This window comes from Syngnathus leptorhynchus, chromosome 14 (assembly GCF_054491065.1).
Source record: "Syngnathus leptorhynchus isolate UIUO chromosome 14, UIUO_Slep, whole genome shotgun sequence".
Lineage (NCBI taxonomy): Eukaryota > Metazoa > Chordata > Actinopteri > Syngnathiformes > Syngnathidae > Syngnathus > Syngnathus leptorhynchus.
Window position 1 is genome coordinate 3134679 of NC_141208.1, and position 26358 is coordinate 3161036.

Here is a 26358-nt window from a genome sequence, read left to right on the forward strand (position 1 = left end):
CATTCATGTTTAATGACATAATTAGACTATGTACATAGACTATAGATTGTTTTCACATAGATTCTCATTTAAAACATTCTTTTTTTTTCTTCCCCATTCAGTTCAAACATAGGTGTACCGACACGCCGACAGGTGGTCCACTATAGAAAAACATCCAACAAACAAAACAAAAACAAGAAACAGTTGAGAATAACAATGACGAGCGCTCGTCTTGTACGTGCACTAAAGTGCTAGTGTCATGCAAATATTGGACGGATAACTGCCTCACGCAGATGCATAATTGGTCATTCTCTTCACCCGTGTTTTCATTTGAAAACGGAAATACACTCAGGACAACCTTTCGGGTCAAGGGAGGGGGTGACATCATCATTTGTCTCCGCTTCGCACCACAGAAGCGCAAGTTTTGTTCACAATTTTGGAATTAACATTCAACCGAGAAATGCAAAAGTGCATGCCGACACATGGGCCAGTGAGACATTTAAGTGAACAGGCACCTTGGATGGACATTTAGTTGGGGCTGTTGTTATCAAAGAGTATTAATGCCACATAATAATATTGGATGAAAAGTTGGACTCTTACGGAGAGGAAATATTTGAAGAAAATATGAAGTCATACTTGTGAAAAAGTTTCCAAGAAAAATGCACATCTTAAAACGTGTATTAGACTTAAAGACTCAATTTTGACAAGATTAAGTTCGATTTTCTTGGACTGACAGTTCTAACATTCTGAATTTAATCTTTTTTTTTTTTTCTTCGGTGTGGCCATAATAGTCCTTTGTATGATTTAAATGGTACAAACACGAAACATTCAAGTTAGACACGTATGTGGACTAAAGACGAACTCGAGTGTGAAGAGGCACCTTTTATGAAAATGTATTGATGATGATTTGTAATACTTTGTAGGAGAGAACTACAGTACATTTCAAGAAGTTGTCTCATTTTATTTATTTTTTTTCCACCTTGAGGGGTCAGCTGGTGTTTCTCAGGTGACCAATGAGCATCTCAGTCTTATTTTGGGGAGCAAATGAATGAAGGGGAGACGTCAGAGGTAGAAAAGACGAGTGTCACGCTCGGTCGCCTTCTGGGACGCTTACATACCGTCCCGGCGGCGGGAAGGTGAACCTCCTACCGGACGCCGAAGAGTGCGGCGGCGAGAGGTTGGCCCAGCGTGAAGGGGGGCGGCGATTGGCTGGGCGGGCCGGACGTAGGAAGCAAGAGTCCAAGGGCGGCGCCACGGGAGATCGAGGCAGGTCCTGTGAATGCCAGAGACAGTCAACCTATCATGATGGTGATTATAAAACTCAGAGCTTGAGTGGTGGGCCTCCCATCGCCCGCACAACACAAATCATGCTACAAAACTGCAAATGTGAAACCAATCCACCTTAAGACACCATCAGGGCCTTTTACTCCAATTGCATCTTTGAAATAAATATTCCCCTTTTAACCAAAGGCCAGCAATGTGTCTTAAGATGAACTTTTCCACTTCAAGTGTTGACATAAATAATGACAAACAAGATGTCACATACTGCCCATGGTCTGCAACTGGAAAAGTGAGGGTAAATATGTCAAAACAAAAAAATTAATACAGTGGAGGATGTCACAACCTGCCATGAAACGTATGATATTGACATGAATCTTTTAAGGAGCATGCTTGGCTTTTTTTCTTTGTATTAGATAGCGCACATGAATGGTGGCTGTGTGTCGTTCTGAGCACTAGAGGGCGCTAAAGAGTTCCACAGGCAAAACTGCATCAAGAGGCCACTTGCAGATGTGTGTGGGTGAGAGAGAGAGAGAAAAAAAGGCTATATATGTCCTTTAAAGAGCAACTTTAATATGAATCTTTGCCCTCATTCTGCCCATGGCTCTGTGAAGCATGCGTCGGAATGACTGACGGAGTGATGTTCCATGAAGCTCGCAGAAGGAGGAACTTACATCGTGGAGACTTACAGCCCCCATGGAGTTGTTAATATGACAGTGTGCTTCTGGAGCAAAGAGGGGAAGGAGGGGGGGGGGTATTAAAGCAGGAAAGGTTCAATTGAAATGGAAGACTTGAGGGTGACCTAGAAATATAAACAACATAAAGTGTTGACGGCCATATTGGGTAAGGGTGAATCGTGACGCTGTTAAAAATAGCATGATCATTAATATGTTCAATCAAGAGCTACAGTTGGAACCATCATGCAAAAGACATTTTTGATGAACAATTCACACAAACTGGAAGCAGATTTTTGGTGCAACTTGTTATTTTTAGGATTGTGCCGCCAGATACAGTGTCTGTGATTATTACCCGACAGGTCCCCCCCCCCCCCCCTCCCCCCTTTGCAGATTGAATCTTGTTAAAAGGATTATTTGCAATTTTAACTAAATAATCTTGGGTTAATCCCGAATTACGATAAATCGTTACGCTCATTTGTAAGCGTGATCCCTTTCATATCTTGGCTGCGCTGACACATTCATTTTGACAGGAGAAGTTTCAGAATTCCATTAGTAGCGTGAATGAAATCCCAGCAAAGCTCTTGGAAATGAATTTGACATGTCTTGACATAAACTACATGACATATATAAACAGAATCTAAACAGGGATTTGGCGTATTTACCTCCATGCATCCAGGCTGTGCTTTCTCTGCTTCGGCCATCTTGCTTCCTCCTCCTCCTCCTGCCTGCGCTCTTCTCTCATCTTGCAGCTTTTTGTTGAGGATGCGGGCGGCGTTCTCGGCGAGCGTGTACCCCGGGGGCGCCGACAGGTCCTGCCGAATGCTCACCACTTCAGCGTTGCGCTCCCCCTGCGTTTCCACTATCAGCTGCACGGGGCTGGGGGAGCGGCCCCTGGTGCTCCTGGGCTCCGGGCCGGGCTCCGCGGCCGTGGTGGGGCGGGAGCGGCTGGGGGACTTGTTGAACTTGGGCGCGGGGTCGTAGACGACGGGGGTGTGGTCGATGATGTTGAAGAGGCTGGAGAGACCGTCGTTGATGGTGGTGTGGACCGGGCTATCCCGCGTGGTGGTGGAGCGCGCCCACGCCGACTCGCTGTTGCCCTTCTGGGGGGTCGTAGGGGTGGCGGCTCGGCCGGCGTTGGGTATCTCCGCCTTGTTGGATGACGACGTCCTGCGCTGCAGTTTGGGCGACCCGTATTTGGGCGAGCAGCAGGGTCGCTCGAACTTACTCTGGATGACCGGCGAGTACTGGACCTTCCTGGTATTGCGCGAGGGGGACGAAATGGGGGTGCTGCCCCCTTTTGGGGTGAGGCAGCGGTGGGGGCTGCTGGTCAGGTTCCTCAGCAGGTCCGTCTGCAGACCCACGCTGATGGTCTGCGTGGTCTGAGTGCCTCGCGTGGTGAAGCCGTTGGTTTGACACGCTATATCACGTAGCACTGGCCCGGTGCGGATGGCGTTCCTCACCGAAATGGCCACCTCCTTCATGTCATCGCTCATGTTCCGAGCCAGCTGGAGCTCCAGGGAGGAGGCGTAGCCCACCGTGGAGCAAATGGGTGACTGGTTCGGGGAAGTCCTTAATCCCCCGGCTTCCAGAAGGCCACACGGCCACCTTCCACCAGCTAACACCTCATCTGACCCGCTGGCCGTCTCCCCGTCACCTCTGGCTTTGTTGCCCTTTGCGTAATGGACGTCAGACTCAGGCTCTGGCCCGGCTCTTGTGGGACTATGGAGGATGTGGACCCCTTCTCCCATACCTACCCTACTGTTAAGTGTGCTGCTGGTGGTGGTGGTGGTGGTCAGGCTGGCGCTGGTGGTGAGGAACCAGGAGGGCGGTTGGAAGGACTCCGTGAGCGGTTCCAGCCCCCGGGTCTCTGAGGTTTTGCCGGCCCACGTGGATGACGAGAAGTCCCAGCCCTTATTGTTGAACTCCTCGATGTACTTGAGGTCATCTGGCGAAAGGGGCGGGGTGACTTCGTCGTGGCCTTGCTCGCCGTGCCGCGTCTTGTCGGGGAGAAACGGCGAGCTGTCCATCAGCCGCTGGAAGTCGCTCATGGAACATACCGACTTGGCTCTGGACGGAATGCGTACGACAGTAATCCGAAACCATTCGAATCATTTACAATGAATCAACATCTGCAAGCCGCCAACTCACCGAAGCAAACTACCGCCACTCATTTCCTCATCAGGGTACAACTCGGAAGCTCCTTCTCTCTCAGTTATCACATTGAGGGCCTAAAAGAAAAAAATTGCCATAAATATCCATGAATTCATTTTCTAGACTATATTCACCACTTAAGATGGTGGAAAATCAGACTTGGGACAATAATAATAGCTAATGGCACCCTTGTGGTAACTGAGCAGACATTGAGGACAACCTTTTACCTCCTTCATGCAGGGGAACCTCTTGTCGCTCTCCAGCCTGCAAGGCGGGGGGACCTCCAGGCTGGCGAGGGGATCCAAAGTAAGAGCATCCAGGAAGGGGCTTTCATCCAGGAAGGAGCTTTCCGTGGGCTTTCGAAGCCTCACGGCGGAGGCCCCTCCTTGTTCCACCAGCACGGCGTCCGAGTCGGAGAGGGAGCGAACCGGCGGTATCAGGATGGATGCAGAGGAACGCGGGGACTGGGGAGAACGTGGGGAACGTGGGGAACGTGGGGAGCGGCCACTGATGCATGCGCCGTTGTCTTCTGCGCCCTCACCTCGCCGGCAGTTCAGCTCCCTCTGGAGCTGAGACATTTTTTATTTCAATCAAAAAAAAAGACAAGACATTGTATGTAAAATAGTCCTAAAATGACTCCTAACCTTCTCCATTTTGTGGTGGAGATCACGGGTACTGCCATCCCACTCCTGCCTCTGGCGCTCAAAGTGCTCCAGCAGCTCGGCCCTCTCGCGACTCCATCGCTTCTCGCCGTGCTGCAGCCGCCAGCGGAGGTCCAGTGAGGTGTTGTGGCTCACAGCCAACAAACGCCGGTGCTCCTCACGTTCCTGCTTCACGGCCCACTCGGAGTCCAGGGACGGCGTTTCCCCTTCACCTCCCTGAGCCTGGCCTCGCGTTCTTCCTCGCGCCTCCTCATCCACCTTGCACGACATGGATTTGTGGCATCGGGATCTTCGGAGCGCAGCCATCTGCGTTGGCCTACCTTAGCGAGCTGGCACTTCATCTCGGCCCGTTTCACCTCCCAGGTGGCTTTGTCGTTGGCGTAAGCCTGCTGCAGTTGGCAGCGCCGCACCTCTTCCTCACGCAGTTCTTCCCGAAAGTGCTCAAGCAGGCTGCGTAGCGCCTGTAGCATCCGTCTGTTCTCCCCAAACTGCAAACATGTTGAATGTCAAGAATTTTTCCAAAAATTCCAAGCTATGGAATTACCTGTTGCTGGTACTGCAGGTGTCCATCAGGCGACGACGGGAGTGCAGGCGCGCCATCACCCTCCATCTGCTGCGTCATTCCACCAATCTCAGAGACGCCCTCCGACTTCTCCACCTGTACGGGCGGATAATTAAATAGCAGAAAAATATTTTCAACAGAGAGCATCTTTCATTTTGTAGCCAAATAATGTTCCAAGCGCGCTCACCTCAGGTCGTGCGCCGTCCTCGGGCAAAGCAGCGTCCCTGCTTCCGAGCCTCCAACGTACCAAGATGGATTTGAGCTTCATGTAGAAAATGGCCGTGTTACGTCGGAAGAAGCGAATTTCTTGCAGCAGGGCGGCTCGCTCCTGAGCCCAAGAAGCTTCCGGAACCTGGAGGAGGCCCGGCAGCTCCAGACGGGCTCGCTGGGGTTCCGAGCGTGTACGATCTTCCTCCTTCCAAAACAAAAAGGTCAGAGAATCAGGGGCATTTATTTATTCATTGTGTCTATTTAGAAAGGATTTTTTTTCATATAAATAAATTTTTGTTAAAAAAAATTACAATTTACCTTAAGTAAAAAAGGATTATTTTTTTTTAGCAGTTTTTCTACATTGAATTTATTTTAATTATTTTTTTACGCTGCAAATGCTCATACTTGAGCCATCGAGATGACCGCAGCATCCCGTTCATCTGTCGTGACTCTAATCCGTCGTTCGTGATCCGGACGAAGCTGCACGTCGAGGGCAGGCCCTTCCCGCAGCTGCAGGCAACAAAAGTGAGACATTAGTCACCAGATGAAGCCCAACATTTTGACTAAAGCCTTCAATTCTCTTGTTGCCAGTTAAATGGACCTATTTTAAGCAAGTGGTGGAAGTGGGGAATGACTTTAATGTATACAATATATGAATATTTTTGGCCGTGACTGACCTCTGTTCTTATAACCAGTGGTCTGTGGTACCTAGCGAGTCCCGCAGCACCTCCCCTGCTCTGGTTGTGGGGCTCCACGCCTCGCTCCTGTCCTATGCGCCACTCCAGCTCATCCCTCTGATCGGACTGTGAGTGAGGAAGGGTGGGTGGGGTGGGGTGGGGGGGTCGGGAAGTGTACAGGAGGACATGGAAGGGTGAGGGGGGGTGGGTGGAGGAGATTGTGGTGATGTGGACAAAAAAGACAAGAGGACAACAAAGCGGGTGAGGAAGAAAGACCTCGAGCAGGACACAGAAAGACAAAACTGTGAATGGCTGATGAGCAAAAATGGGGAGGGGGGGGAGAAACTAAAAAGACAACAGACTAGAGTAGAAAAAAGAGCGCAAATAGGAAGACCAACTTAAAGATGACGGCGTATGACAGAGATGAGAAGAGGACAAGAGTGAGGATGAACACAATGGCGGGCTGGAAGATCTGAAGGGGAGGGGGGAGGGAGGTGGGGGTGAGAAGGAGGGCCAATTCAAGGTGGAAAGAATGCAAAAGACTCATTATGAAGCGCATGCAATGACGGACATGTGAGTCCAAACTAAAGCAGCTGGCTTGAGAAGTAACCATGGAGAAGAAGAAGAAAAAAAAAAAAGTGGCTCGGAACAACAAAATAGTCCGCTCAACATGCTTGTGTATTGTTCAAGGCAAGGAGATAGTTAGCAGCAACGTCCGTGACATCTAAGAACGGAAGTGTCTGGAAATTGAAAGGCCAACTGAAGGTCTGATTGCTTTAAACTTGTGAGAGCTGCAAGTGCAGAATCCACCCAGCTCCACCGGGAACACTGCAGGAAGAGGAGGACGAGGAGCGGGAGGGGACGAAGGTACCTTCCCTTCTCGGCCCGAGCGCTTGGAGAGCATTCCAAAAAGCCGGCGAGCTCCCTTCATTAGAGCCTTTTTTTGTTTGCGGACACACAACGAGATGTTTGTCTCCTTGGTGACAACGTACAAACACAAAAACAGTGACGCCCATTAAGAGCCACAGAGATAAGAGGCTGAAGTCATCCACCATGCAGTCAAGTTAAAAAAAAAAATGCTGGGATTGCGGCCAAGTAGGCAGGCAGTGCGTGTGGGCAGGCGGCAAGCGAGGTGGTGCTCTATGAGGGAGCATGTGCGTGAAGATGCGGATGGCAATGTGGCGGCGGGACATGATGGCGGCAAGGGGAATGGTGCCAGTGCGGTAGAGCTGGGTGGCTCTCGACAGGCATCTAAATATCATTCTTCTAAAGCTAATCGAACGGGCGGGTTCTTGTACCCTCAGCTAGCTTAGGCTCCAGATCACCAAGGGATTAAAAATGGCTTCATTAGTTGTCCATTTCCATTCAAAATGAGATAGTGGTTGGTCGGACTTCAGGCCACCAGGATCCCTCATGAATGCCATTTTGAGAAAAAGCTCTTGTGTGTGAGGATATCCCAAAATATGGCGGGGGTAACCAGTGTGTCATCTAACGTGGAATTTTTATTAATACGTATAAAGTTTCAAAAGAGGCCAAAGTGAAATTACCTGCAAGTCTGTCATCAGGTCTCTCCCAAAATTGCCAATGGGAGAATCCCGGGACATGGAGGTGACGGTGGATAGGAAGCTACTGGACTCTGTGAGGTTTGGCATCGGGGACAGGTCATCCGTCCTCTCCCTCAGTCCATCGCCGACGTGTTCCAGTTTCTCCACGAAGATGTGCAACTCGGTGCGGAAAGCTTTCATGCGGGTATTGACGGTGTCCAGGACTTGGTGGTCGCCACCTCCCTGTGAACCCTCAGCCGTGGTCACCAGAAGCCCGCCCTCCAGGATCAGACTCTCCGTGTCAGTGATCAGACGGTCCACCGACTTTCCGAGTCTATCTGCCTCTCTTTTCACGTTGGCGAAGGATTCTCGTTCCTCCCTGCGGCGGTTGGCGAGTTCTGCGGCGTTAAGTTCCATGCCGTCTGACGGTCGGATGCTTGCGAACCCTGAGGTGGTGGTGGTGGTTTTCTCAAAGAGGTCTTCAGAGTCGCTCTCCCCACCGATCGGGCCTTCCCTCTTGGGTTGGAGCAGAAGGAGTCGCCCCGCCTCCTCGTCCTCGGCTCCTTCCCGCCGGCCGGCGTCGCTGTCTGCGTCGCTGTCTCGCGGACTGCCGGTTCTCAGGCCCAGGTGCGCCGCCAAGTCGCAACGCTGGACGTTGGACAGAAGAACTCTGTTCTCGTACTGAAGCTTCATGACTTTTCCGCTCAGGTCATTAATCTGCATCCTAGCTGATTTCAGCTCCTCCATCATCAAGCCTCCGCCGGAACCATTCGCGGGTTTAAAAAGTCCTTCCGCCGCCCCGTCCTCGGTGCTGAACTTGAAGCGGTTGAGCTCGGAAGTAAGCTGCCTGTTGTGGTCCTCGATCTCCGAGATGGAGCGACGCAGCAGTTCGGCTTCCTCCTCTACAAACTGGAGGTGACGGCGAAGCTCGCCGGCCGACTCGAGCACATCGCCGCCGCCGTAGGGTGACGAGGGCACGCTGGAGAAGGGCTCCCTGCCGAAGCAGTCTCGTTCGTACTGGCAACGGATGTCGTCGTTTTCCGCCCGAAGGCTGCGGTTCTCCACTTCCAACTCAACGATCTTCCTTCCCAGAATGTTGGCTTCCTCCTCCACCAGCTTGAGGCGCAGTCGCAGCTCTGCTTCACGAGTGGAATGAGGGCCGCCGCCGCCGCCGAAGCACTCGGCCAGGGGAAGCGGACTGTCCACGTCTCCGTAGACCGACTTGTACTTCTGTAGCTCCTGCTCCAGTTCGTCTTTCTCCCGGCCCAGCTTGGCCATCTTTTTACGCATCAGACCTGATTCCTCCTTGGCGAATTGGAGCTGGCACCTGAGGTCTGCGCTGTCCTCCTAGTGGCGACAAACTCGGTTGAGACTTATATTGACATATTTAGAAATGAATTGCTCTTTCACACAGCCATGCCACAAAATTGCTGAATATAATAATAATAATTAAAAAAAATAATCTTTTAATACATAATTAAAGCTTTTATTTTCATCCAAAGAAATAAAATATGGCCAAATTAAGTGAAATAAAATATAATATGTACATTAAATGAAATACAATTGAACAATATGAAGTTCTTTAAAATAAATATATATATATATATGTAATTGTTTTGCATTTACCTGGCTGGTGGATTTTTTGTCCTTAAATGAGCTCCCTCGTCTCCTCGATGCACTCTGCAAAACACCCCCCCAAAAAAAATAATCGTTTCATAACAAACCACCACAGACTCTTATTCCGGTATTGACTGGAGCAATAGATGATGGCTCAGGAACGGAGATCCGCTTGAGATTTTATCGATAATAATCCCGTAAAAGATGGAGGCTGCGGAACATTAATCCTCATTGGGGAGCTTGCGTAACGTTAAACATTTTCGTCGTAAGGTCAACGTCTGATGATGGATAGAAGTCTTTAACGTATTTAACGCAGACCGAGGATTAGACCGGGACTATGGTCTGAGCCTGCATTATTGTGTTCAGACCCTTTTTCAGACCTACTCAAGAACATCTGGATGAGTATTGGGGAGAGATATTACAGTTTTTATGATTGTTTTAGTTCTTCTGAAAGTCACTTCTGACCCCCTAAAATATATTTTTCTCCTTCAGCCATGGATTGGTTGAAATCCCAAGAGGAGGGATGGGCCCCAGTTAGTCATCCCTGGTGGATGGAAAAAAAAAAAAACCTCAATCGCTGGCTCTGCAACAGGGAGGAAAGGCTCACTTAGCAACACGAGCAAAACATTTACAGGGTGGGGCCTGAGAATCATTTTTCCCGTGATCCTTGAATTTTATTTCTGTCACATGACCATATGTTCACTTTGACGCCCCGCTGAGCTTCTCCAACACCGCTACTGTTCTAATTCCTCGCCATGGTGACACAGCTAATCTTCTGTCTGGGGAGACACAGGATTAACCCTCTTGAGATTTCCGAGTCCCACCGCTAACGAGTCACGACATTAATTGTTTACTATGTTACGCAAAAGTTGAAAATCCATAACCCTGAAAAAGTCTGATAACAGGTCAAAAGGTGATCTGTTGCATACGAGCCAACAAGTAGCATCTGCTTAGCATCGCCGCTGGCTAGCTTGTCAGTGTTGCCTCCAAATGTGGGCGGAAGACGACGGGAAAAGGAGGACACTGCAGCGGTAAGAGCGTTGTCGACGCACGCCGCTAATGGGATTTAACGGTGGGGGGGGGGGACACTCCCCGAAAGAGGGTGTGATGGTTGCACAAAAGGAGCTTTTGAGGGCAGCTGGATGAAGATAAAGCTTGTCACACATACAACAGCGGAATATATCACGCTATAATTATTCCAAGGCCGATTAGAAGAGTCAGATGCGGACTCTAATCCATTTTAGGAGATGAATTAATACCGCGCACGCACTTGAGTGAATGTAAACACGACTCTGATAATTAGAGTCCAAGCATCCGGTGTGGCGGCGGCGGGTGTTTCATCTTTGTTATCCTTGGCCAAAAACTGAAAATAAAATAGTAGTAATGAGATTTAGCACATTAAAATAAGATTTTTTTTGTCCGTGTGTGTGTGTGTTGTGTAAACAACATCAGAAGAGAACATTTGTCAGCGAGACAGGCGAGATGCGGCATTCCCTGAGGTCGCTTCAAGGTCAGCCCCCCCCCCCCCCCCCCTTTCCCTCTCGGATCTCGTAAACAACGTGGGGCCATGTCGCAGATAAATTGTCAAGGCGTGAAACTGTTTTGACGTAAAATCAAAGAAAGATAAATGACACTTTTTTTTCCCTACACGATGCCACGTGTGACAAAACGTTATTATGGATGATAAACATTTTGCTGCTTTGCAAGTGTACAGATGAAATTGACAATACACGTTACAAGTGTGTTGAAGAAGTGAGATGATTTACGTGTATGCCCATCAAAGCACCATTGTCCAGACCTCGGTTGCGTGTCGGCTTCCTGGCCGGGGCTCACACTCGCACACGCACATTACGTGGTGAGCTTCCCATGGGAACCAACCACCACGAGGCAACAGAATATTTTGTAACGACTACTAACAGAATTGAGGCCAGTTGATGACATCATGGCTTTTCCTTCCACTATCTCAGCATTGGGTCTCTTCCATAAAACAAGTCGTATGTGTTGTCCGACTAGTCCTTGAATACATTGGGCTGAATCGGCAGATATCACCAGTGCCAAGCTTTTGATGGCATCTCACGGTGCCTTTGTGGCACGCTGGTATATTTGAGTTCCAACGCTCATGAAGTTTATTTGAGGGAATAAAGTACTTTTTTTGTGGCGAAGATAAAGTCTTCAAAGTTTGGAAATGATAAGTGTCTTGAAATTTGAAACAAATGGAGGATTAAAAAAAAAAAAACTTAAGTAGCAGACAAAGTCTATCAAGATAAGAGCATAGCAGAGAGATAAATGAGTCCTATGATTTAATAATGTCTTGAATCCACTATATCCATATCCTCTCTATAGTCTGGCAAATACATTTATATTTAGAACTGGTGGAGTGACATTCGAGTTAGAAGAAGACTGAATTGGCCAGTTCAAGCTAAAATGAACCAGACAAATGGCATTCTGTTGCTTTTCTGACATGATGAACATTTGATTATCTTAACAGACAGAGTATTCAAATGGAACCAGAACCAAGCTGTGATCCGTCGGAATCTTGTCTCGGGAGATCTCGTCTCAAACATCGCCGTGGGCTGTTGTCGCGACCGATTATCAGTCTTTGCTGATATTTAACCCTGCGGCTACAAAAGCCTTTCAAATGCCCACTGACATTGAATTGTTGTCTCTATTGTCCGACGCTAACTCAAAGATGCAAACGGGAGTTGCGGATGCCTTGGCCGAGGCCTACGCTCTAATAAATGAAAGAAATAACACAGCCAAAAGAGGTGCTGTTAATTTATTCTCAACTCATTTGCTGTCTAAAAAAAACACAATGGGAAATTAGACAACTACATCAACGCAAACCCCACGCAACATTTAGGGACATCAATATAAGAGTTAAAACCTGGCAAACAATTTCATTGATTGAGAGCTTTCTCCGACAGTCGGTTTTTGGAAAACAAAAGTCTATCGAAATCAAAAACTGAATGATCAAATGAACTAAAACCTATCCAAAGCGAAAGGCGGGCCTAAAAGGCAATTTCAGCCAGTCACTTGTGGAAAAAAACCCACATAATAGAGCAAAAAGGAATCATTGTATTAAGCCCCCCCCCCCCCCCCCCCTAAATTCTGTTTCCAATGTTCAAAAGGTCCAAACAAGAATAGGAATGGATTCCAGACAACAGAGGGTTACTTGAAGTTGTTGGTGCATCCAGCTGGTTGATAATGGGGTCGCCTCTGAGTCCCCCACGCTACCCGCCTCTTGTGAGTGCGTGTCCCACGGCTCACAATTAGTCGCTAATAGGGGGGGGAGGGGCCTCACGACCAGACAGTGTTGACTGTGCAGCGTTATCGCCACCCGACAGACGCCACAGGGCCACGAAGATTACTGCTATGACTCCGATATTTTCTTTTCTTCCAGCCACGCTGCTCCACATAAAAATTCCAACAAGGATGTCATCTCCTGACATTCGCGTGGATTTGACGAGATAAAAGTCAACTGGAGAACCTTTCGAAGCGTCTCGTAAATCCCGCCGAGTAAAACAACGTGACAAGTTTCATGTCGGCCCGAGTGTCTTTGTGTCAACGGAACTTTGCGTCATCTCGAGGAAAAACACCAGACGTTAATGTGAAGTTACACTCTGGGGGTAAAATATCGTCCGACACGAAGCGACCGAAGCCGGTTCAAAACGATGTTAGTGTGATGATGGAGCACTGAACTAAATTATGAATGCTCGGCGTGTATTTATGTTCAAAGGGGAAAATGCAGTACGTATGTGTGCCATTGCGGCAGGGAGTCTCCTCACTCATTGGGCGGAATGGTTCTCTCCCACACACGCATTAACACGGCAGCACATGCTAACTGGGTCAATGAGATTCCCTCGTATTTTTTCAACCAGCTTCCCGATAAGCAATTCATACTGGAATTTTGGCTTGTGGGAGAAGTTTTTACTTTCACTGACCTCTTTGGCTCGCTCCAGTTCGTTTTGCAGGGCCTGCTTGGCGATCTCCACCTCGATGATCCTCTGGCGCAACAGCTCGTTCTCATCCTCGGCTCGGCTTCGCTTATCCTCCACGCTCTCCAACTCGTTGTGCAGGCGCACCGACACGTCTTTGGCCACCTGAGGTCACGTGATCAGCATTACTCGATAGATTTGATTTCACACGGCTATTTCTAATTTGGAATCTAGATTTGAATTGAATTCAGTAGAGCTTCTTAAAAGGCACACGTGGACTTTGACACCTTGAGATCTTGCTCGAGGGCACGCAGCAGTTCCCCGTCCACGTGTCCCGTCTGGGCGGCGCGCAATCCCTTCTGCTCGGCCTTCCTCAGGCGGTACTGCAGAATTCGGCAGTTCTTGTTGGAGCGTTCCAGCTCTCGCCGCAGTTCCTGTAGCTGGTAAACCTCCTCATCCATGTAGGTGTCCCGCAGCTCCTCCATCTCCGCCCGCAACTCCTCCGCCTCATCCTGCAAAGCGCAATTTGTTTTCCATTTGAATGGTCTTCATTAGTTTGTCAGCCGAGAAAGAATCTACCCATCTATTTGCATCGGTTGACTTTATCTACCTTCCGGCCTTGAGCATGTGGTGGCTTCTTAAGAGATTGTGGTGGAGCTCCTACTCTACTACTAAGCAATTCTCAAGCTGCCATTCTAAATTGCACAGTTGAATGCTGAAAGGAGACATGAAATATTGGTGCATCCCACAGAGATAAGACGCTTAGTTACATCATCAGCGGTGGGTGACACAACCAGAACCTCTCTAATCACAAGCATGTAATCCCCAAAGGTATGCTCTATTCTCTTCTATAGTTTTTCATTCAATTCTGCAAACTCCATCATAGCCACCTTAAATCTCTTGAAATTTTCCGAAATGCGTTTTTTTTTTTCTATTTTGGAGCAAGCACGAGCTCAAAGTTTGATTCCAGTTGGTTTGAAACTTAAAATTACAATTCTAATCAAGTCGGTATATGTCCTAATAAAAAATATGCTCGTTACTGCCCCCAACAGGATCGGAGTGAACCGGAAGCGCAAACTCTCAACTGTCTGACATTCTAATTAATAAATGATGTGAAGTCTAAACATTGATTTCCCTTCTCCACTAAATGTCCCTTCTCGTGATTAGCTAAATGCTCACCATCTTCATCTGTAATGTGACCTCATCGCACTCTAACTGGCAGTTTAGCTTGAGTTCATTCAAAAACACATTTGCGCATATGTCGGCTGTCCATTGATGATTGAATAATCCTTTTACAATTTTCTCCGGTGACAGGCTTTTTACGAGAACGAGGCGTATCGATTCACCGAGCTTTGTCGAGAAATACAAAAGTCGACCGTTTTAAAGAGTTGAGGGCTTTACGGTGCACAATAACGCCGAATAAACACCCTTTCAACATTCATTTCCAACTTTTGTCCCAAATACAAACACCACAGGTGTCATTTTCCAAACCAATTTCAGTCACAAAATCATCTTGATTCCTTTTAGAGGTGTTTTTGTGTGTGTGTGTTTGTGTGTGTGTTGGGGTAAACCAGCTGGCCCCGCAGGAGGTCGCTTGAGCCCGAGCACACATGGGACACGCAAGTCCTCAGGGACGGACGGGGCAGCTTTAGTTTGGAGAGCAAAGCTGATTAACCACCCGCAATGTTGTCACCAAGGCCAAGACACACACACACGGATATATTGCACACAATGTTAATTTGGGTCAGAACAGAATTGTACACTTTTAAATACACACACCAGTACATGAAACAATTGTAAAGAACTCACACATTACCGATTGGTGGTTTTCCAACTATGAGAATCAAAATGGATCATTTTCATCTCATTAGATGAACACAAGTGGAGCGTTGATTGGGAAAGTCTCCTGTAGTCCATTAAGATTCATTCAAATAAGCAAATATGAGAGTCACGCGTGCTTACCTTCAAATAATCGTTCTCAGATTTTAAATCCTCGATTTCCCTCAGCAGTTCTTCCTCGGTTCCTTTGGGTTTCTTCTCGGGACCGGTCCGGACCAAACACACCTTGGGGGTGGGATTAGGTAGCAGAGTAGATGCCATCACCGGCGGTTGTGGCCGCAACGGACGCTCTGCTCCCGGTTGATCCTTATCGCTGGAGCCGGTAGCGGACTCAGCGTCGCTGCTGGCCACCGGCGCCAACTCGGACGGGCAGTCCGACAGGTCCGAACTGCTGTCGGTCTGACCGACATGACCCGTCGGTACCCGGACTGGGGAGCCATGTCCGATTTGGCACGCCGGGACGAGCCTCTCCTTCTTGGTCTTGGTGAGGGTCGGACTGCAGGTTGCTTTAAGTTCTGCTCCGGGGAGCCTGCCTGGCCTTTTGACGAGCCCGGCCTTGGTGCTACTCCTGGCGCCCGCGGCGGTCTTCTCTTTCGCCGCTGCGAGATTGCGCCTGGAGCCACGATTGGGACCTTGCTGCTTGCCGAGTTTGGGTGATTTGGGTCCGATGACCGGCGGTTTAGCGGCGCGGCTGTGCACGTCCTTCAGAAAAGGTCTAGCCGGGGAGGGCACCCGGTTGGGTCTCTTCTTCTCCGGTTGGCTCGGTCTGGTGTCGCTGCCTGCAGAACCATTGGAGGTCTCCATCATACATCAGCAGGAGGAGAAGGAAGAAGGGGAGGAGGGGGGTGATGGAGGAAACGCTCGGTCCTCGGCACCGTGGGACGGGAACAACACTTGCGGAGCGTCTTCCTGATCGGGTTCGAGATGAGCATCCTGCGCGGTACCGCGTCGTCTAGTGTGCGCTCCCTCGCTCACTCGCTCACTCACTCACACACCAGGGTGTCATTGTGGTCCCCCGCGGAGGAGGACGACTGCAGTCATACCGGATTAGGGGGGGAGGAGACGGGCAGGTGGCAGACATGCTGGCGGATGACATGTCGGAGCTAGACTCGGTCTCTCTCTCGGTTGTGGATGTCCATGTCCTCCGGCTCGGCCCGAGTCTCGAGTAATAATACTTCTTGGCGAGTGTGACTCGACGTGTCAGATCCGCAATCGCTGCGGTTGTGTGACGCCCGTGATTGGCTATACGGCGCATGCGCAGGTTGCAACACGCGCGCAGATAACATGCGCGCGCACGCGCCTACCTCGTGGGTTTTGGATGGAAGCAGGGCGCGCGTGCACGCACACGCTCCATTCACTTGATGCACACGCCACTCAGGATTTCAGCTTAGTATTATTTATAAATTTAACAATTCAACCTTATGACACTCATCCTCCTGAATATGGTTAGCAGTAGAAACATTAACAAGAAGGATAGCACAGATTGTTCAGGTGTGCCTCAAGCTGAGTACCAATCAATCAATTATCAATGCAGGAAAGAGTAAGAGAAATAGGTTAACATGCACAAAAAGGTAATTATCAACACAAACGTGTTGAAAGGAAGGCGAGACCCCATGAATCTGGTAATAAATATAGACATCTTTATTTTCATTAGTCCAAAAATGCCACAATAAGTATAAACAGCAACAAATCCAGATTGCAGCGAGAAACCCGAATCTCTCGGAGATCTCTAAAACGACGTATTTAAAAGAGCAAAAAGGAAATGGTACAAGAGAGCGGTATAAGGGTTAGTGGCAAAAAATGCTTATAAGCGTTCTTAAAGGTAACACATATAAAACGGATCATTTTGTAGTGAGCGGAGTACACGCACCGTTTTATAACATCGGAAGATATTTTTGAAACAAAAGAAAAAAAAAAATCAACTAGTGTATTTTTTTGCTCTTACAGTGCGTGGTGTACTTGAGACATCACACACAACACGTGACTCGACTCAATTTGGTTTGATCACACAAATGATCTGAGAATTGGGCCTGTATTTGACTTTGATCAAAAGAGAGGCAAAATGCGAAAATTTGGCCCAATTTTGATATGCATGTCAAAAGTATTTGACAAATACTTGAAGGAAACCTTGTCACAAAAATTAATGTCTTATGATAAAAAGGCCCTGAATGTAAAAATAACATTAAAAGTTGGAAATACAATGTGCATTGACTTTTTAGTGGTAAAAACACAGTGCACGTGTACCTCACTGTTTGTCTCTGTGGCAAAAACTGTTTTCTGTCCTAAGCGTCAACTTTTTGCATGTGTGCTTCATTCCCAATTTACATTCAGGCCTTGTAATACAAACATCTCAACCACTTTACCGTTACTTTATCATCACTACAGCATTTTAAAACATATACAAGAAGTGTGCTTTTGTCAAAATGACAAACAATAGTATTGGATAAGCTGAGTTAGGAAGAGAGGGAGCCCTAAATAAAATGGGGGTGTTGGGGGGGGGGGGGGGTCTGGCTACCTTAAAGGCACGTATGAATGAGGATGCACAGCGAACGTGGTTGTCCGGGATGCGGGTGTTCCAAATCGCTGCTGCCCTCTTGTGGTCAGTTTGGCACATTGCATGAGTGAGCGGAAGGACGTTGTCAGGTGTTGGGGGTTGGGTTAGGGTTATTTGGTGCGGGGCTTTCAGCAGCAGCGCACACGAGGCGGGGGCAACTCCGGAGGCACTTCGGGTTCTGGTTGCAGGGACAGCACGCTGCCTGAGAGCTCCTTGTTGGGAACCTCAAGCGGCATCTAGAGTGATGCCAAAAAATGAAAAAAGACAGAAATTGGGTTAACCCATTCGAGTTTTCTGTGGTTCAAGTTGTCTTGCCTCTGGGTAGCTGGTTACGATATACCTACCTTGCTGAGAATGTCATCCACGAGCTTGAGGAAGATCTCGTCCACGTTACAGTTGTCCTTGGCACTCGTCTCGCAGAAACGCATGCCGCTTATCCGAGAGGAAAACTGTGACACACCGACTTTAGCATGAGTGGGGGGGAACTGAAATGGACGCTAGTTCGTTTCGTAACACTCACCCTCTCTCCTTGTTGTCTTGAAATGACTCGATCGCTCTCGCAGTCCATCTTGTTGCCCACCAGCAGGAGCTCCGCCTCCTCAGAGGCATACTGAAGTAAAAGGGGATTAAAATGCATTTATAAAATCCATTTATAATTAATAGACAGTCCTGATTTAAGCAAGTGGACACACATCACATCTGAGGAGTGGGACTAGGTGTTTGGATTTTTTAATCAGTTTGATTCTGACCATACAAAATGTTTCCAATGACTGTAGGTGTCTTTAAATTAAATACTTACAATTAAAGTGTCACAAATGTATCTAGTTTTTTTTTTTTGTGTGCAATTTTGTCCCTCTCTTAGTCACAGCTGAGGTAGCCAAACTAAGTCATTTGGATTTGGCTGCTGAAGTGTATTAAGCAACCTTGTCAATCATCTTCATCCACTTGGGAAGGTCGTCAAAGGTCTCCTGCTTGGTGATGTCGTATACCAGCACAATCCCCTTGGCACCGCGGTAGTACGCCGAGGTGATGCTGTTGAATCGCTCCTGGCCCGCTGTGTCCCTTTTCACATCAACAAGGAAATTGAGTCATATTTCAGGGTGGCTTTTAGACAATCTGTGAATTCAATTAGCTCCACTTGCGTCTTGTCAATCAAAGTTAGGACGCATCGCACGACACTTCTGTCAGGCGTTAATGTACCTGCGGCAACCCCAGTGGGATAAAGATGGTGTCGCCATCCCGTAAAGATGGAGGTGAGGGCGGGCGTGGCTGTGATGAAAGCTGGTTGACATGACAAAAGCACATATAGGAGGTGGGGGGGGGAGGAAGGGGTGCAAACGTGTGATGGGGATGTTAGCTGACAGGAAAAGACGTGTTAATGACACAAGCAAGGGTGGCGTTGACAACGCAAGCGAAATCAGCGCACTCCAAATGTTGAGATTGTGCAATATAACGAAGCGGTCGGGCAGTATTCAACAAATACGTGATCCTTTGAGATAATGACATGTTAGATATGTGACACACACGTGAAACATGCACAAGACAAACGGATGGCCTTGGAAAAAACTTTTGCTCACCAGATCTGTAGTCGGATCTTCTTCCCCCTCAACTCCACCGTCTTGATTTTAAAATCAACTCCTACGTAGTAGAAAAGCAAGATTTGACCGTGTTTGACGTTACCAGCATGGTCATGGAACAAATTATATTCGTAAGTCAAGGAGCCAATGGACGTATCATGATGATAATTCATTGTAATGATTCTCTGTGAGTGGAACAAAATGCAAGGGCAGAAAACGGAGCTCTGTTATGATGACAGCTGTCGGCACACGGGTGACTATTTTGGGATTGGACCCTGATGACAGACTGCTGAGTTGTTTTGCTCAAAACAACAAACCAGGAACAGAAAATGTGACAGTCAACATCTACAGTATAACATTCAAAAGCACCTTCATGGTGTGGAATCATTTTACTAATAGTGATCAGTCACTCACCAAATGCTATAAATGTGCCAAAAACATTCTTTTACTAGCTTAATGCACTTTATTAGCTAATGACACTCCTAAAGATGTGTTTTAAGACACATGTGAAAATATAACGTCTTCTACTATTCAATTTTATTGTCATGATTTAATAATCATAAAGTAAATTATGTGAAACTAATGTACCGCGAGGGAATGTGGGATGATTGAACACAAAAGCCTAATTGATCCAGAATCCTATCTGAAGTAAGAACGGTTTTAAATTGAAGTTTTTTTTTTGTTATGTTTTGCAAGCGAGAGTAGCATGATTGTTTGTTAGCATTATTGTTGTTTGTTAGCCTCGGTTGGTAAGAGATGCTAACATGACACAATCTGTAAACATTAGCTTGAAAATGGATTTATTTCGACAGACGATTTTCCGTATGGGACGAACGGACTTTTTGATCCTCGCAACTTGCAATGCTGCTCGTAATCCAATACGAGTTAAATGACCGAGTCCTGCCTATGTTTAAGACACAAGAAAGTCACCCAAAGAAGGTGACTTCTTCTTCGCCTCTCACCTACGGTGGACTTGCAGGCCTCGCTGAAAGTATCGTCGGTGTAGCGCTCCATGAGGCTGGTTTTACCCACGCCGCGGGAGCCGATAATGATGATTTGAAGCTTAAAGTCAGCGGGCCTGGGCGGCATCTTCCTGCGCCGAGATTGAGCCCCCATAGCGGGCGACGAGTTTGAGGCGCTCCCGCCGCCAACCCTCCGGGGGATGTCATATCGCGGATCCATTAGTAGCTCCACATTTGTGAGCAAAAAGTTGAAATAGCACAACTTCAAATGTATTTTTTTGTCGTAAATTTGTTTTGTTTCCTAAGAAGTTTGGGCAACTTCACTTCGCGTTGAGGACTGTGTTGTCTAGCCATTAGATGCCGAAAGGCGGTGACGTCATTCGGCCCATTAAACGGTTTCCTGTTCCGTCGGAAATGTACAAATTAAATATTTTATGAAAACGCATTTTCAATGATTTTAAGGAACACAAGGACGCTTTAAAGTAATTTCATTGAAATGTGGTTGCAAATAATCGAGTTCTAATGGTCCGAGGTAAAACACAAATGAAACACAAATACTGTGCATAGTCATTTTACTTTTTTATGTGGATAATTGTTTTTCTCCTTGATAGACTCTTTTCTATTGCAAACAAATTTTCTTCACTTGTTAGACATTTTAAAGCCTGGTTTCATTGTTACCGCTGTCAGATTTTAATATTCTTGTTTTGTCTAACTAATAAATGTAACCGTAATTCTGTCACTCAAAGGCTCCTGTAGGCTGCGCAACAATGTGACGTCACAGCCGAGTCGCCCCAGCTAATCCAAACGTCGCCAGCTGACACTCCACAACATCGACAGCTGATCGTCCACCGTCCACCGCTCAACTCCTTCGCAGAAGCATTTAACGACAGCATGGCTGCTCAGAAAATAAACGAAGCCCATGAACACATAGCCAAAGCCGAGAAATGGTAAGTGCGAATCAGCGCATTGTCTTTAACGCTACGTTTAGTGCTAGCCAGTGCTTGCTAAAGGGCCACTGTTGTGTTCTCATGATGAATGCAATGATTTACGTGTCATCGATTGTTGTATCAATTGGTTTATTGCAGCTTAAAGACAAGCTTCACAAAATGGAAGCCGGATTTTGACAGCGCTGCCTCAGAATATGCTAAAGCAGGTAATGATTGAAATAAACTAAATAAATACAAACAATAATGCGGGGTGCGTTTTAACTACGGTATTGTAAAGAACACCTCCCAACACCCCAAACCACAAGAAAATATTTCAGGAACATCCGATAAGTTGATTGCAAGCAAGCAAAAAAAAAAAAAAACGCCTCATCACTGTTTGCTTTCTAGCTGTATGCTTCAAGAACGCCAAGCAGTACGAGCAAGCAAAGGATGCCTACCTGAAGGAGGCAGAGTATCACACGGAGAACAAAACGTATCCTTAACTCATCCTTACTCTCCTCTTGTCGTTCCCACATTTTGTTTTGTTGTCTTTCCTGAACTTGTCCTCTGCAGGCTTTTCCACGCTGCCAAGTGAGTGCATTGTTATCCTTTTCAGAACACACAAGATTATTATTTTTTTCTCACACCTTTGTCTCTATCTCTCAGGGCTATTGAACAAGCAGGCATGATGATGAAAGAGCAGAAGAAGATGCCCGAGGCTATCCAGTACATCGAGAAGGCGTGTATGATGTACATGGAGAACGGGACACCCGATACCGCCGCCATGGCGCTGGACCGCGCTGGGAAGTCAGTATGACACACACTGAAAAGAACTTTACTTGACACATCATTCGGAATACCTGCGCTCTCCTGGGTCGGGTGGAGTTGTTGTGCTTTTGCAAAGATTAGCATCCCCGTCATAGCCATACAAACTCAAAGTCACAGTGTAGATCTGAGGTCATTTTTCTTCCACATACGTAAGAATAATTGTAACAAAAGTTTCTGTAAGCAGTACAATGTGATCTACAGTACGTCTTTTGTTTGCGCAGGCTGATAGAACCGCTCAACCTGGAGAAGGCTGTGGACTTGTATCAGAAGGCCGCCGGTGTGTTTGAGGTATCAATAATAAGTGAGATAAGTGGATTGTCTTCTTCGGAGTATGAATTGCTATTTTGATTGTGTCGTGTGCTCACTGTAGAATGAGGACCGTCTGCGTCAGGCTGTGGAGTTGCTGGGCAAAGCTTCCAGGTTGTTGGTGCGATTAAAAAGGTAAGGTGTAGCACTTTTTTTTTTTTGTTCCTTCCGAGTGGAATTATTTATGCTTTACATACGCGTGTGTGCTTAAAGGTTGGACGAAGCTGCTGTGGCTCTGCAGAAAGAGAAGAATATGTACAAGGAGATTGAGAACTTCCCAATGTGCTTCAAGGTCAGCTTTATTTATCTTTGTTTTTCTAAATTTCTTTTTTGATACCTGTCTACATGTGTAGCTTACTTACTAGATTTCATTTTTCAATAAGGATATCATGATGAGCAGCAGAATGACTCGTGTTTTTGTTCAGAAAACGACAGCCCAGGTTCTGATCCACCTTCACCGAGGCGACTACGTTGCGGCTGACAAGTGCGTCCGAGAGAGCTACAGGTGGGAAGCACCCTATTTTCATATACAGTACACATTTATTTCCCAAGGGTCGAAAATGCCGCGTTTTTGCCGGAGCACCGCAGCTCTGCTTACCTTTTTGATTTTGCTACAATCGTGCGTCCGTGTAGTCCACTCGGTCAGGAGGTGCTCCAGAGAGCCAAAGTGTTGTTTCCCAGCAGTTCAAAGATTTTTGGTAATATAACTTCTTTTGGCGGGGTGGGGGTCAGCCTGCCAGGTTACAGCGGTAGTGAGGACTGCATCGCCATGGAGACACTGCTGCAAGGTTACGACGAGCAGGATGAGGATCAAGCGTACCGGGTGTGCAACTCCCCCCTACTCAAGTACATGGACAATGATGTGAGTGGCCTTAGTCTTAAACCATGAATCAGTTCACCTACATTGACCTTTTTTTTTTTTTAAGATGAATAGACTATCAAAATGTATTGACGTGCCCACTTCTGGTCTTATGTTGTATTTGCGGTCTGCAGTACGCCAAGCTGGCCATCTCGCTGCGGGTACCTGGCGGAGGAGGCAAAAAGAAGAAGGCCGCCGCTGCTCCAGCAGGGGGCGCTGACGGGGACGCGACAGCTCCCGCTGAGGATGAAGATGAGTACGAAGGGGGGCTTTGTTAGCCTCATCCCACCTTCCCGCTCCTTTCGTTCTTCCATCTGAAACCTTCACCAATTCTCTGCTAATGTTATGAAAAAGAAAATTAAAAAAAAAAAAGTAAAATATTACAAGTAGGTGTCGCAGATGAATTTGAACTTCAAGTGGAAGTAGAGAAGATGTCCTTTTCACGCATCGTCACGTGCATGTGTACATTTGTTGTGCGTCTTGAGAAAAATATGTCAAATGCGTGTATGCAATAGCTAATGAATTGATTCAGAATTGTAATGATGACCCAAATGCATGGCTCTACAAGCGCAACTGAATGAAAATGTCAAAGGTTAGCTTGTAGACAGCGGTTTCCTTTTTGTCTACCTCCAGCTGTGTGCGCGTTATCAATTTTAAAGCATTTTAACATAAAATGCTGAGTCATCTTACTGTTTTTCGAAGGAAATAACATCGATGTTTTGTTTTTTTAAATTATTATTATTTTGTGATCTTGCCCATGTGTACATTCCTGAAGAAGCAAATATTGTTCTCTGATGTATATTTGATGTGCAGATACAACAATAAACAATCTTCAAAATGTCTTCACTTTCCTAATCCTAAAGCAGAAAGCAATTTGGATGATTGTCGGACGAGCTCACCTCTCTTCTTGGAGATGGTTACGAACCACTGTAAAACTTAAATGGAGTGAGGCACCATTTTGGTTTTATTTGTCACTTCCATCACAGCCTTTTATTATTATTATTATTATACACATTCACTTATATCACCACCTCTTATCTATTTGCAATGAAAATGAACATTAATGAAGTTCTCCCATGCTACAATGTCCAATGCATAGTTTTTCTTTTTTTTTCTCTCCCCTTTTTAAAAAAAAAAACAAAAAACTTTCACAATCATCAATCGAGGGCCGAGGAACTTCCTACTCGACTCACCATGATTAGGAAATGGCAAGATTATGAATGAACTGCTTATTATTGGCAATTTAAAGTCTTCAGGTGCGTCAACTCACCGTCCCTCTCTTGTGCAGTAAACATTACATCATGCCTTTAGTAGGTCTAGTTGGAGCCAATGTGTGTGAAGAGCGCTTCCTGAGAAAGATACTATGTGGTAAGTAGAAAAGAAACAAATTGAAATTAAACACATCCATTAGCCTATTAGCATAAGTCGCTCATGTCCGATTCAGATGTTTTCAGAAAATAAAAATATTTTCACAGAGAACATTGGTGTCACCTATAAGACATACAAAATACTAAATCAAAATGGACTCGGGCAAATATGTGATTAGGCTAAGAACATTAAAAACATGAAGTGTCTCCCACATAAAAATGTTCTTTCATGCTTTCTATCCACATTTAATTTTGACCCAAAACACAAAATCATTTTTACTTCTGTTTTTTCTTTGTTTCTCTTAAAAAAGCAGAGAATATGGAGAGGATTTTGTTTTTTATAAATAAAGTTTGTCTTGATTTATAGATCAATGTAAATTAAAATCACTCATTTTGTAATAAAAAAAATCATTGGTTTATTATTATCTATTGTTTCGTCATTTTGCAAGTCTTTACTTTTTAAAATCCCAAACACACAAGGTCATGCTTTTTTGATAAAATGATCACAACATTTCCAGAGAAAGAAATAATCTTTTGTGTTTCAAAGATTGACTTTTTTAAATGAGGCAACTGTATCCTGTTTTTGTGGTTGAATTTTTTTGAACCTAATAAATGACTTGATAAATCATGTTTTTGATTCTGCGCTGAATTCAAAATGGTTAAAATTTTCCAAACTTGTCAAGCTCAAAACAAAACGGGGAGTTTTTTCTACAAATTTTGAGACTTTTTTTTTTTTTTTTTTTAAATGGAACTTTGGATCCCTCATGCGATCACAGTCTGAATACGTTAGAAGAGCGCTTCCTGAGAAAGGTGTGTGTGTGTGTGTGTGTGTGTGTGTGTGTGTGTGTGTGTGTGTGTGTGTGTGTGTGTGTGAGTGAGCGTGTATTAAGACTTAAAAACATGAAATGCATGAAGGAGAAGTGGTTCTCCCAAAGACCAAAACTTCCAAAAAGTTTTTGGGTGTGTCCGTGTGTTGCACATCAGTCATTAAAAACTATTGCACGGTCCCCTGTTCCAAGAATTCCAGTCAGAGAAAAAGAATTGTGCTCATTTTATGTGGGAAGCCCTTTCCAGAGGTCCTTGCGTGAGCATTTTAGAAAAAAAGTCTTGCAGCGTGGGAATTTTTAATTTTTTTTTTAACAGGGTACGTCGTCTCAAAAAGTAGTCGTCTCATTCGCCGACAGCAGCACCAACAAAATTTGTGCTCGAAAAGTCAGGAAAAGGCAGGCGGATAGAAAAAAAGGACAGGTTGGGCTCACTCACTGAGTCTTCTCGCGTGTCCACTTGATCATGGTCTCGGGCGAGCGATAGAGAAAGATGAGTTTAGCATACATGTCCTCCTCCAGGTCCAGCTCTCCCGTCTCGCGCACCAGGAAGATGTCGGTGCAAAGCTTGAGGATGCGGTCCACATTGGGCAGCTCCTCAAACATGATGGTGTGCGAGATGCCGCTAAAGAACTCGCGGACAAACTTGCCGATCACCAGCACCACTGATGCGTATAGGCCCATGATCCTGCACGCAAACAAGGCGGGAAACGATAACAGCTTTGTGAACGTGTGCTCATTCTGGGGCCAATCAATGCTTTTGAACAGCAGTTCATGTACATCCTCATTTTCGTATTGACTAAAAAAAAGCCTTACTATAAATGTATCTAATTTTTTTACTTAAAAAAAAAAGCCATACTATACATGATCAATTTTTTACTTGGAAAAAAAGCCTTACTATACATGGTCATTTTTTTACTTGGGGGAAAAAAAAGCCTTACTATACATGGTCATTTATTTTTTTACTTTGGAAAAAAAAAGCCTGGTGGTTTTTTTTTTTTTATTTCGAAAGCCTTTCTGTAAA

The 26358-nt window shown here is 46.2% G+C and overlaps 4 protein-coding genes across 10 annotated transcripts in view; 1 reads left to right on the forward strand and 3 right to left on the reverse strand.

Moving 5' to 3' along the window:
- Positions 1-3: 3 nt before the first annotated feature.
- Positions 4-16325, reverse strand: mtcl1 (microtubule crosslinking factor 1). 2 transcript variants are annotated; one of them, XM_085930893.1, is made up of 15 exons: positions 15255-16325; positions 13580-13804; positions 13299-13457; positions 9367-9420; positions 7744-9087; positions 6197-6322; positions 5925-6029; positions 5497-5724; positions 5292-5405; positions 5068-5235; positions 4730-5005; positions 4313-4654; positions 4083-4162; positions 2597-4001; positions 4-1252 (listed from the first exon to the last, which is right to left on the reverse strand). In XM_085930893.1, the coding sequence occupies exons 1-15, from the start codon at positions 15936-15938 to the stop codon at positions 1064-1066; spliced, it is 5499 nt and encodes a 1832-aa protein (XP_085787019.1). In that variant the 5' UTR covers positions 15939-16325; the 3' UTR covers positions 4-1063. The 2 variants fall into 2 exon arrangements, with proteins under 2 accessions (XP_085787019.1, XP_085787020.1); XM_085930894.1 differs by lacking the exon at positions 4-1252 and adding an exon at positions 1898-1981.
- A 430-nt stretch (positions 16326-16755) lies between these two features.
- Positions 16756-20608, reverse strand: rab12 (RAB12, member RAS oncogene family). 2 transcript variants are annotated; one of them, XM_085929674.1, is made up of 7 exons: positions 20225-20608; positions 19263-19323; positions 18886-18966; positions 18609-18747; positions 18206-18295; positions 18030-18134; positions 16756-17921 (listed from the first exon to the last, which is right to left on the reverse strand). In XM_085929674.1, the coding sequence occupies exons 1-7, from the start codon at positions 20442-20444 to the stop codon at positions 17814-17816; spliced, it is 804 nt and encodes a 267-aa protein (XP_085785800.1). In that variant the 5' UTR covers positions 20445-20608; the 3' UTR covers positions 16756-17813. The 2 variants fall into 2 exon arrangements, with proteins under 2 accessions (XP_085785800.1, XP_085785801.1); XM_085929675.1 differs by lacking the exon at positions 18886-18966.
- A 379-nt stretch (positions 20609-20987) lies between these two features.
- Positions 20988-23985, forward strand: napgb (N-ethylmaleimide-sensitive factor attachment protein, gamma b). Its single transcript, XM_085929672.1, has 11 exons — positions 20988-21171; positions 21310-21377; positions 21559-21643; positions 21724-21741; positions 21817-21957; positions 22200-22266; positions 22349-22419; positions 22498-22576; positions 22710-22789; positions 23017-23146; positions 23278-23985. The coding sequence occupies exons 1-11, from the start codon at positions 21116-21118 to the stop codon at positions 23419-23421; spliced, it is 939 nt and encodes a 312-aa protein (XP_085785798.1). The 5' UTR covers positions 20988-21115; the 3' UTR covers positions 23422-23985.
- Positions 23986-25296: 1311 nt separating this feature from the next.
- piezo2b (piezo-type mechanosensitive ion channel component 2b) overlaps positions 25297-26358 on the reverse strand; it is a 30926-nt gene continuing 29864 nt past the window's right edge. For all 5 annotated transcript variants that reach the window (XM_085929667.1, XM_085929666.1, XM_085929664.1 and 2 more), the window contains one exon: positions 25297-26022. In XM_085929667.1, coding sequence (XP_085785793.1) covers positions 25770-26022 — 253 coding nt within the window. In that variant the 3' untranslated portion in view covers positions 25297-25769. The remainder of the gene's footprint in view (positions 26023-26358) is intronic.

Excerpts from the sequence above, each read along its gene's own strand:
- napgb (XM_085929672.1), top strand. The coding sequence starts at position 21,116 with ATGGCTGCTCAGAAAATAAACGAAGCCCATGAACACATAGCCAAAGCC. Across the intron at positions 22,267-22,348 it reads AGGCCGCCGGTGTGTTTGAG|AATGAGGACCGTCTGCGTCA; the intron begins GTATCAATAATA and ends TGCTCACTGTAG. Across the intron at positions 23,147-23,277 it reads TCAAGTACATGGACAATGAT|TACGCCAAGCTGGCCATCTC; the intron begins GTGAGTGGCCTT and ends TGCGGTCTGCAG.
- rab12 (XM_085929674.1), bottom strand. The coding sequence starts at position 20,444 with ATGGATCCGCGATATGACATCCCCCGGAGGGTTGGCGGCGGGAGCGCC. Across the intron at positions 18,967-19,262 it reads AAGATCCGACTACAGATCTG|CTTTCATCACAGCCACGCCC; the intron begins GTGAGCAAAAGT and ends CATGTCAACCAG. Across the intron at positions 18,135-18,205 it reads CAAGACAACAAGGAGAGAGG|TTTTCCTCTCGGATAAGCGG; the intron begins GTGAGTGTTACG and ends GGTGTGTCACAG.
- mtcl1 (XM_085930893.1), bottom strand. The coding sequence starts at position 15,938 with ATGATGGAGACCTCCAATGGTTCTGCAGGCAGCGACACCAGACCGAGC. Across the intron at positions 13,805-15,254 it reads CTGAGAACGATTATTTGAAG|GATGAGGCGGAGGAGTTGCG; the intron begins GTAAGCACGCGT and ends TGCGCTTTGCAG. Across the intron at positions 6,030-6,196 it reads CACTGGTTATAAGAACAGAG|CTGCGGGAAGGGCCTGCCCT; the intron begins GTCAGTCACGGC and ends TGTTGCCTGCAG.